Below are 10,960 nucleotides of genomic sequence, written 5' to 3' on the forward strand. Positions count from 1 at the left end.
TGCAGTTACCTAAGCAAACCCTGGGAGAGCTGAAACACTCAAGTGACAAAAAGCATCACGGAAGAGGAATATATTTAGTCTGCTTTTAAATTGTTTGAAGGATCTCTCCAGTCAAAGGTGCAGGGTGTTCTAAAGAGAGGGGCCAACCACACTAAAAATACAGGACCTAAGAAAACGGTGTGAAATCTGCCAAAATGAGGGGATCAAAAGAGAGTTGGACTGTAAAGATCGGAGTTTCTGACTTGGAGAGTAAGGGATCAGAAGCTGAGACAGATGAGAAGGAGAGCCAGTGTAATAGACCTTGTGAATCATGATAAGGATTTTAAATTTAATCCTGTGAGTCACCGCAACTAGTGCTCCTCACTTAATAAAGGTGTAACATGATCATATCATTTAGAGCCTGTAAGAAGTTTAACTGCAGAATTTTGGATTCTTTGAAGTCAGCGAAGGTCAGTAGTGTGCAGGCTTTGCAGGACAATATCATAGTAGTCAAAAATAGTAATGTTGAGATAGTGGATAAGGATCCCTTGTGCAGGTTTGGTAAAAAGCCGGCGAACTGAGTAAATCATATGTTTCTTATAGAAACAGTATCTGATAGTTTGAGAGATGTGGGCTCTGAAGCATAGTGTTTGGTCAAAAGTGGCACCCAGAATCTACAAATGTGACAGGTGATCCGTGATTCTTATTGCCTGGGAACCCAGATTACTGTCAGTCCACTCCTGCCATATACTATAAATTTAAATAAACCAGATGCGTATAAATAACTAGAATATCAACATTTAGGCACATGCTTGCTGCCTAACTTTAGGCTTCTCCTTATAGAACTACCTCCAAAGTCTGTCTGCCATTCTCAACAAAAATGGGTTGTAGGCTGGTAAGTTGCTATACAGAGCATATTTTACAGTACAATTCAACTACTGCATCAAAAGCAGCAAAAGATTTTCTTTGACTTTGGTTTATGAGGAACGTTCACTACGGCACTCATTTTCAAAGCATATGGACATCTTAAAATGCCCAAATGGAAGTCCATGTGCTTGAAATGTCCAAATCCCAATTTTGCAAAGGCAGATAAGGGATGTCCAACACTTAGGTATGTCTAAATAGCAAGGGGCCGTGTTGTGGGTGTGTTTTGGGCAGAACTGTGGAGTGCCCAAAATTAGGAAGTTCAACAGCGATAACCAAACAGGAAGAAACATCCAAGTATAAAAAGAAGGATGTCCTAAATTAGACCTGTTTCAGTCATGTCCAGGAAGGTGCTCTGATTGAGCAGCTAACCACTGGAGGGATTAAGCCATGACACCCCCTTAAATTGAAACAATTTTTATTGGTGAAACAGAACAATATTACAGCATTCGAATGCACAAACTAATAAAATAATGGAACCTTGATAATACACACAGTGACAAAGTATCACCAGCTTATTAACTCAATAACAGTAAGCCCCCTGCCAACACTACCCTCCACCCCCCTCCTGCCCAGCTGGTACTGATGCTTATGCCAAGGTCAAAGTTGGGTGTTCATTAGCCCTCAATATCCAGGACTCTCAATTTATTTTTATATAAGCCCTATGTGATCGATAACCTGTTTCCAATGAAGATATCAACATTACCATAACAGAAGCAAAGAAGCTTGATGTTCCTAGAACCCCTAGTACCAATTGTATTCAAATCCCACCTCTCCTCTTTCCCCAACTAATAGCCCACCAAGCAAACTACCATGCAGAGTTAGCAGGTGGCAACAGGGTCTGTGCTCTTATAACCCCTTTTACCTTTTGTACGAGATACACCTACCCTCACCCCAGCTCCACCCACCCCACCCTCTCTCCTCCCTCGAACCTTGGCCAACTCTTAATTGTAGGCATTACATCTCCTTAATCCCTCCAGTGATTGCTTCCCTCTCTCTTTCCCCTGAAAGTGAAACTGAAAGGGGGATACCAGACTGTATGACAGCTTTAACTCTTTCTTCTTTTTATTGTGAGCCCTCCAAGAACAGAAAAATACTTACTGTACCTGAATATACAAGTTACCCACAAACCTAAAGGCTATTGAAGTGGTGTACATCCAGGTACAGTAGGTATTTTTCTGTGGGATTTGGACCTGGATTCTTTGGTTTACAACCCACTGCACTAACCACTAGGCTGCCCCTCTGCTCTGCATAGAGGTCTGTGTGGCCATTTGCTAAGAATGTTGCCATACTGAGGTCTATTTCTTACAGTTCATAATTTAGACATTCCAGTTTGTAAAATGGCTATTTATGCTGGATGTCTCCAGCACACGGACGTCCAAATCACATATTTTCAAACAGGAAATCTTGATCTATTTCCTGTTTGAAAATACCTGTGAGTTGTACATCCATCTTGGACGTTTTGACCTGGATGTCTCTATTCTGATTTGGATGTTGTTTCGAAAATGCCCCTCCACATGTTGTTGGCAATTTCAACAACTTCCATGCATCATATATATCTTGTTTTCATTCCTTTATTTATTACTGCTAGTCCATTCTTTATTTTACTATACTGAATATCTTTGTCTCATATCGTTAAGGCTCTTCGAGTGATGGGAAGAATAATGCGCGAGTGCTGGTATGCAAACAGCACAGCTCGACTGACTGCACTTCGCATTAAAAAGACTATTTCCCAGCTGTGTATAGCAGAAGATTTGAAATCCTAAATGGAAACTCTGCACTGGGGAAATGGAGGAGGGGAAAGTGAGCCTATTTGGATGAATGTATTTCTTTTGCTAATGTTTGCTCTACCTCACTGATTTATAAGTATGGTAATACCCAGACCAAAAGCACTGAAAAAGATCTTGAATATGGATAATTTGTATATTAATTCACCAACAGGCCTTGGTTTTCTCTAATGAAAGTCTATAACAATTTTAAAAGTATTTTACTATATGAAGTTCTTACACTTCCTGAAACAAATATATTCTAGGCGGATATTTCGTAGTACAAGTTTATAAAAACAAATTGGAAAATAATTGTGGAAGATGTATTTTATAGGAAGTTTGTTATAGCAGAATTTGATTGCCATAACAAATTATACATAAGAATTACTTGGGGGGGGGGGGGGGGGGTAATGACAAGATTTGCAGTATTTTTAACCATACCAAGCTTAGTGTAAATGGTTATGATGTATACCTGTATATGTAATTTTTAAGTATATATCTGTGAATATGTGCCTAAGTCTATCTATCTATCTATCTATCTATCTATCTATCTATCTATCTATCTATCTATCTATCTATCTATCTATCTATCTATCTATCTACTGTATCTATGCACAGTTTATATATATGTTTTTTTGTTAACTGCTACATAGACCCCTTTGATTTGTCTCTCAAGTGGGTGTACATAAGAGAAAAAAATTGAAGGGTCTACATAGTAGTTCAATTTTTCTAATTTATAGCTGGAGAAAGGAAATGTGGACCTTGTGACCTGATTTTGAGTTTTTCCCTCAGGTTCGAGTTTCAATGGATTACAGCCTGTGCTTGCAAAATTCTAATACACAAAATCTGTGGAAAGCATAGTCATATTCCGAGTTATATCTGGGACTTTGTCGTTTCTCTCAGTCAGAAGTGATCTGATGATCCCTGGCCCTGGGAAATTCACCAACTGGTGGTGAGGTTTGGAATTGCAGCTTTTTGCTCATGTCATGTTAAGGATTGATTGTAGGTACAGCTTACTTGTTAATTGGCTATTTGAAAATTGTCAGCCCTTAATGAGGCTAGTGCTTCTATTTTAAAAGCATTCCACATGTAAGCTGTGCCATTTATTCAGTTAGGTTGTATACATGTGTAAATGGTGATTTCAAAAAGATGCTATGTACATGTGGAATCACTGGGACAAGGGAAAGGGAAATGGGACTTGATATACCACCTTTCTGAGGTTTTTGCACTACATTCAAAGCGGTTTACATATATTCCAGTACTTATTTTGTACCAGGGGCAATGGAGGGTTAAGTGGCTTGCCCAGAGTCACAAGGAGCTGCAGTGGGAATTGAACTCAGTTCCGCAGGATCAAAGTCCACTGCACTAACCACTAGGCTACTCCTCCACAAAAAGGTGTTAATATTCAACTGGAGGCAGTCACATTAAAATGCTGACTTCTGCCGATGAAATTATGCCCAGATATTCAATTCCGGGTCATGTGTGGGTTCTAGCATTAAATATCTGGATATGTACAGACATCTGGCACTTAACAGGATATTTAATGTTTATTTAATTTAATATCTTATTTACCACCTGCAAGACTGAAAGCTATTGAAGCAGTGTACATTCAGGTACAGTAGGTATTTTTCTGTCCTTGAAGGGCTCACAGTCTAAGTTTTGTACCTGAGACAATGGAAGGTTGAGGGGTCCTTTTACTAAGTTGTGCTGAAAAATGGCTTGCGGTAGTATAGGTGCGGGTTTTGGCCTAATACCAATCCATTTTTCAGTGTGCCTGTAAAAAAAGGCCTTTCTTAAATTTTTGCTGAAAATGGATGAATGGCAAAATCAAAATTGCCGCTCGTCCATTTTGGGTCTGAGACCTTACCGCCAGCCATTGACCTAGCGGTAAAGTCTCACGCGGTAACTGGGCAGTAATGATCTATGCAAGCCAAATGTCACTTGGTGCGCGTAGCTGATGTGTGCCAGAAAATACAAAATATTTTTTGAGGGGGCATAGCGGACACACACCAAAAATGAAATTACCGCGAGGGCCACGCAGTAGCTGTGCGGTAACTCCATTTTGGCGTGTGTTGGGCATGCGTAGACACTTACACAGCTTAGTAAAAGGGCCCCTAAGTGACTTGCCCAAGATCACAAGGAGTCACAGGGGAATTTGAATGGGGATTCTTTGGTTCTTAGTCCACTGCTCTAACCATGAAAATACTCCTCGACTCTACATAGTTTATGTAGTCGTATTTGGCTGGTTAATATAAATGGTTAAGGGCTGACTGTTCGTACTTATCTGGTTAAGTGCCGACTCTGCCCCTCCTCTGCCTTCAGATCACCCACACAATCGCTGTTTTTGCCTTTAGTGGTCAGAGGGGATATTCAGTGGCATTATCCGGGTAAGTACTACTGAATATTCCCTTGGAGCCTGGTCAGTGTGACTTAACCGGATAAGAGCTTCTCTTAATCAGTTAACTCCTGTTGAATATTGACCCCAGAGTTTTCAAGGGGGTGTGACTTGGGTGTAGTTTAGGAATGGCCCCAAAATTTATATATATATTTCTCCATCTTACAAAAGGAATACACATCTGTGTTAAAAAGAATTTCCCTATCGGTTTCTGAGCCAGCATAAATGTAAAAAAAAAAATACTCAGACTTCCCATTTTGCTTAGAGCTTTACATGACGGATTAAGGGAATAAGGAGGAAGTTATCAATGTGGGCTATTTTACCATAAGTTTAAATAGCACAGCTTGTGGCAAAATAGCCCATCTTAACGGTAGCCCATGCTGACAACTTCCCCCTAATTCTCTTTAATCACCAGTCACCTGATGTTCAACTGATGGACAAAACATTAAATTAGACAACTACATAGAGCATTTCAGATAGGGTGAAATCACAACTCTCCAGCAAATAGAAGAAAATTCTGTACAATCTCTCTCCACTAAAATGAGCTGCCTACACAACATTGTCATCAAACCTGAAGACAAAGTAGGCTCTATAGTGATTATGGACACATAAAAATACATAAAAGAAGGGCACAGGCAGCTCTCAGACAAGACATACCATATGGAAATGAATGAGTAATCTATACTGGATTATACAAAACAGTTGAGAAATCTTTCACAACACTTCCAAAGCATGTACAGTGGAAGAGTATTCTAATGTTTAGTGCAGCGGCCTGAGACATAGAAGAACCTGGTTCAATTGCCACTGCAGCTCCTTGTGACTCTAGGCAAGTCACTTAACTCTCCATTTCCCCAGGTACAAAATAAGTACTTGTATATGATATGTAAACTGCTTATTGTAACCACAGAAAGGCAGTATATCAAATCCCATCCTCCACCCCCACATTCTACATGCTACCTAAAATCCATAAACTTGGAAATCCTAGAAGACCAATCATATCTGGTACTGGCACACTCACAGAGGAAATATGTGGACTTATAAAGGGACTCTTAAATCCTTGGTACACAAGACAAACAGCTTCATACAAGACATTGCAGACTTTCTGAGCAATTAAAAAAACATGAAGAAGCTACCACCTAGCACTTTCTGGTCACAATGAATGTAGAATCACTATACAGCAACATTTTCCATGCAGATGGTATAGCTGCATATGATAAATTCCTAAAAGCATCTAGCCTAGACTACTAATACAGACCGGAAGCTATTACAAAATCAACCAAATTCATTCTAAAACAACTATTTCTGCCTCAGTAATGATATCTATCTGTAAATCATGGGCACCAGGATGGCACCAACCTTTTCAAGGCAGAACTGGAAGAAATATTTTTGAATATATGTCAAATGTCTTAAATACAACCAGTACATTGATTACATTTTAATGATTTGGACTAGAGCCCGACGGAACCCAGGATCCTTGGTTTCTGCCAAAACCAAATCTGTCGCTTGACTGAAACTGTAAATGAAACTTCCCCCCCCCCCCCACAACTCTCTCTCCCCCACACCCAACAAAAAAGTCCCCCTCCTGAGCCGATCTTTCCAATAGTGACCCCCCTTCTCTCTCTCTGCCCACTCCTCTGTGATCACTTCCCACATCCCACCCGTAGGTCCTCCTCAGGCCTAACTTAGGAAGGCTTGGTTGTCTAGTGGCATTTTCAGGGGCAGGAACAAACTCCACTCATTCCTGCCCTGTGTTGCTGCTGCATTGCAATGGCAGCTGAGACTTCCCGAGGAAGCCTCACGAGCCTACACTGTGAAGGTCCTGGCAGCCATTTTGCAGTTGGACCCTGTATAGGCAGGAGATTTGCTCTCTGTCCATGCTGGTTCCAATTGCAAAATGGTTGACAGTAAAAAAGGCATCCTTTTATCTTTTCTTTTGCTATGTTTTGTTTAATTTCTATTTATTACTTTTAAAATACAACTGAAACTGAGCACATCCCAAGTGGGACATCTGAATTCCAGACTCAACCAGGGGCGGGGGGGGGGGGGGGGGCAGAGCCCAAGGTGGGGGGGCACTTTTTAGCCTTCTCCCCCCGCCGCCGACTCCCCTGCCACTTCGGACCCCCCCCCCGCCACAACTGCAAATCTCCCCCGCCACCGCCACCTCCGCCTGCCCGCCCTCTGCCCCGCCGCCGCCGCATCAGGTACCTTGTTTGCTGGCGGGGGTCCCCAATTCCTGCCAGCCGAAGGGTCTTCTTCAGCGCCAGTTGACTCTGGCGCCTTCGTGGTGTGATCATCTGTTTCTGATGCCTTACATCCTGCACCGTGCATGTAGCCCCGTGCAGGACGTAAGGCATCAGAACCAGATGATCACACCACGAAGGCGCTGGAGTCATCCGGCGCTGAAGAAGACTCTTCAGCTGGCGGCTGGCGGGGATTGGGGACCCCCACCAACAAACAAGGTACCTGATGCGGGGGCAGGGGGTGGCAGCGGGGGGGCTCAAATGTAGAGGGGGCCAGGGCATAATCTGTGGGGGCCCATGCCCCCGTGGCCCCACGTAGCTACGCCCCTGGTCTCAACATTCTATGGGGCCCTTATACTAAGCCATGCTATAAAGTAGACTGTTCTACTTTTAGCTCATGGATTTCCCGCACTCTGAGGCCACTTTTAGCGCAGGGGTAAAATGGCTGCAATTAGTGTGGGAGCCTCTACTGTCACTTATTTACTAGGCAGTAAGGGCACCCACGTTAATCGGCAGCATGTGGCAATTTGCCGATTAGTATAGGGCACACCTACTATCTGCCCTCAAACACACCCCTGGGCTAAAAAGTACAAAATATTTTTAGTGCGGGATTGGCGTGTGCTGATCCTAGAACTACCACGGGATGCCTGAGCGCATCCTGTGGTAGTGCCTTTTAGCATTAGTACCGCTTAAGTAAAAGGGCCCCTATTTAAATGGTCCCTTAAAAAGTGTGTGTTCTTTTTTAGCAGCATTATGAGGAGGCATTCTCAATTATGCTTTTAGTTTGGGTAGTAAAAGTATTCACAAAGATGACATTTTGAAACGGATGCATTTACTTTTCTAGCAAAATTCTACCTGCACAAAAAGTATCCGCAAGTATCTGTGGATAGTTTGTACCCGAGGCAAATTTTCTGAATGAAAGCCCTGATATATATATTGACTTTGAAAATGGGTGCAAATACAGCAGATAAAACATGCCTATGGAATTTGCACCAATATGGGCAGTTTGAAATTTGCCCCCCCCCTCCCCCCACACTGCTATTTCTCCTATTGCTTGTGTTCGTCTTTCTTAAAAACAAATTGACTTGAAATATGCTATTCAAGACTCTATTTGTGTATCCTAGAATTATCTGCCTTCTGTCCTTCTTAACTTATAATATTTTTATCTCCAGAAAAGTGACCTCCTTTGCTTATTAGATCTACTGATATTCTTGGATGACTTGATTCCCTGGTCCCATGTCAGCATAATAAATTTCATAGAGAAAGCACAAATAGCTGAGAAAGGTTTCACTGCTTTGGTAAGAGTTGGGAGAGAAGAAATATTTCTTCACTTAGGTGATGGATTCATGAAACGCCCTCCCCGCAGAAATGGTAATATAATTCAAGAGGGCATGGAATAAGCATAGTAAATCTTTATTAAACTGATTTAGGTGTTACAGCAGCAGTTGACACATCATAACAGTTAAAATGGGTGCTGCATCAGCTGTTAAGGCAGTGCCTATGCAGTTGGGACTAGATTTAAGGGTCCTTTTACTAAGCTGCGGTAAAAGGGGGCCTAGTCTAGCGTCAACATGTGTTTTTGATGCACGCTGAAGCCCCTTTTTATGGCAGCGGGTAAAAGGCTGTCTTTTTTCTCAAAAAGAAATGGCCGTGCAGTAAGTGAACCATTTCCTGTGCAGCCATTTTTTTGGGGGGGGGGGGGGGGGGAGGAGGAGCACTTACCACCACCCACTGAGGTGGCAGTCAGGGCTCCTGCGCTAACCCGGTGGTAACCACTGCCCGATTACCACTGGGTAAGTACCAGTCCTACAAAAATAGAAAATATTATTGTAGTACTGGAAATGGTATGCGCTGGGGTTAGAAACTACTGCTGGGCTCCTGCGGTAGCCTGGTGGCATTAGTTCCAGATTAGCGAATGGCAAGCCTGTTGGGCACTGAAAAAAATGAGTGCTAAGTGCCATTCTATACAGGGTGCCTTGAATTGGGCACTGTCTATAGAAAAGCGCATAGCGCTGAGATCCATGCCCAACTGCGGGTGCGAGGATTTTTACCAACTGAAACCTAGTATAAGCGCAGAACCCCTGAATTCTATAATACTGTGTGCATCTTTAGTCATTGTCTTTGACCTGTCCATTCCCTTCCTATAGCCATGCCCTCTTTTCAGTTGCACGCTAAAAGATTTATGTGCGCATTTTTATAGAACAGCACCTAGCAAGGTGCATGTGTAAATCCAAATGGTTACCAATTAGCACCAACAATTGATTGTTAGCACCCAATTACTGGTGTTAATTGGCTCGTTATTTAATTAAATTGTGCACACAAGTTAGGTACGAGCCCAAATTTACACGTGCAACTTTTAAGCACCATATATAGAATCTGGGGGTTAATGTGCACTAACTTCCACATTAACAGCTAACGTGGAACATGGCGGAGAATGGTTGGAGCCTGGGCAGAAAATGGGCAGGGACTACTCATTACAGGAACGTAGTTATCATGCATTAACTGATGACATCCAGTAGAAGTCCACCGAAGTGGAGAACTCCAAGATCCCACGGGATAAAGCAACGGCAGAAAACAAGTGGGAAATCGACTGTAGACTCCAGAAAGGAGAAGAACAACCTTGATACTTTAAAGAAGATTTATTGATAAAAAGACTTGACATGGCACCGTGTTTCGGCCTACGGCCTGCCTCAGGAGTCTAAAAGAAAATAAATAAATATATATAAAATAAAAATAATTCTTCTTTAAAGTATCAAGGTTGTCCCTCATGTTTCTGGAGTTCATGGTCGATTTCCCACTTGTTTTCTGCTGGTGTTGACCGAAGACATGGCAGATAACATGTAGTTAACGCCACCTAAATAGGTGTAGAGGATTGCAATGCTGTTAACATGTGGTATGGAAATTGCCTTTGTGCTAACTATACAGGAAAGTGCTGGGAATGTCCCCAACAGTTAACGCAGATCCCTTTATGTAAAGAAGTGAAGGGAAGGTGAGAGAGCATCCAAAATGTATGACATTCCAACAGAAAGTAACTGAAGCAGGCTAGCTGGGCCTAATGTTTTTCATCCACTGTCATATTCTGTATTTATGTATTTCTGGATGCTTCACAACTGGTATGGACATCTGCTGTGTATGATGCTTTTGGCAAGAGAATCCATGGAGATGGTATGAGGCTGAAGGTTTGGTATTAAACTGTCCACATCAGATCTGTATTTTTCAGTACTGAAAAAAGAACAGGCCCAAACTTTGTGGGACCAGGTTGTTCCATGCAGCCAAGGATTTATTTATTGATCAGTGTCTGAGAGAGTCAAATAATTGTTTAAATATCATGGATATATTTAATTTTATTTTTAATACATTTCTGCATTTAAAAAGTGTACAAAACATCTCGAACTGAGCCTTTTGAAATCTCCTTTATGCGGAAGACTGAAACTTTTATGCCACCGCTGTCATTGTTGTTTGTTTCTTTGTGTAAAGTTGAGTTTTAGTACAGTGGCTATTGTAAATAAACACTGCTTTAATGGAAGTCCATATATTTGATGCTATTATAACAAAAGTAGTACAATGTATGTGTTGAACACTATTTATGTTTTATGTTTCCTTTCCACTGAATTTTGAATATTGCTAATGCATTTTATTTCTATACAGTATTTCAA

At 41.7% G+C, this 10,960-nt stretch overlaps 1 protein-coding gene across 4 annotated transcripts in view; it reads left to right on the top strand.

Annotated features, from left to right (window-relative positions):
• Positions 1 to 2,669, top strand: part of ACVR1C (activin A receptor type 1C) — a 61,924-nt gene extending 59,255 nt beyond the window's left edge. For all 4 annotated transcript variants that reach the window (XM_030209360.1, XM_030209359.1, XM_030209361.1 and 1 more), the window contains one exon: positions 2,544 to 2,669. In XM_030209360.1, the coding sequence (XP_030065220.1) occupies positions 2,544 to 2,669 (126 nt within the window). The remainder of the gene's footprint in view (positions 1 to 2,543) is intronic.
• Positions 2,670 to 10,960: the final 8,291 nt, after the last annotated feature.

Source organism: Microcaecilia unicolor, chromosome 7, assembly GCF_901765095.1.
Source record: "Microcaecilia unicolor chromosome 7, aMicUni1.1, whole genome shotgun sequence".
Lineage (NCBI taxonomy): Eukaryota > Metazoa > Chordata > Amphibia > Gymnophiona > Siphonopidae > Microcaecilia > Microcaecilia unicolor.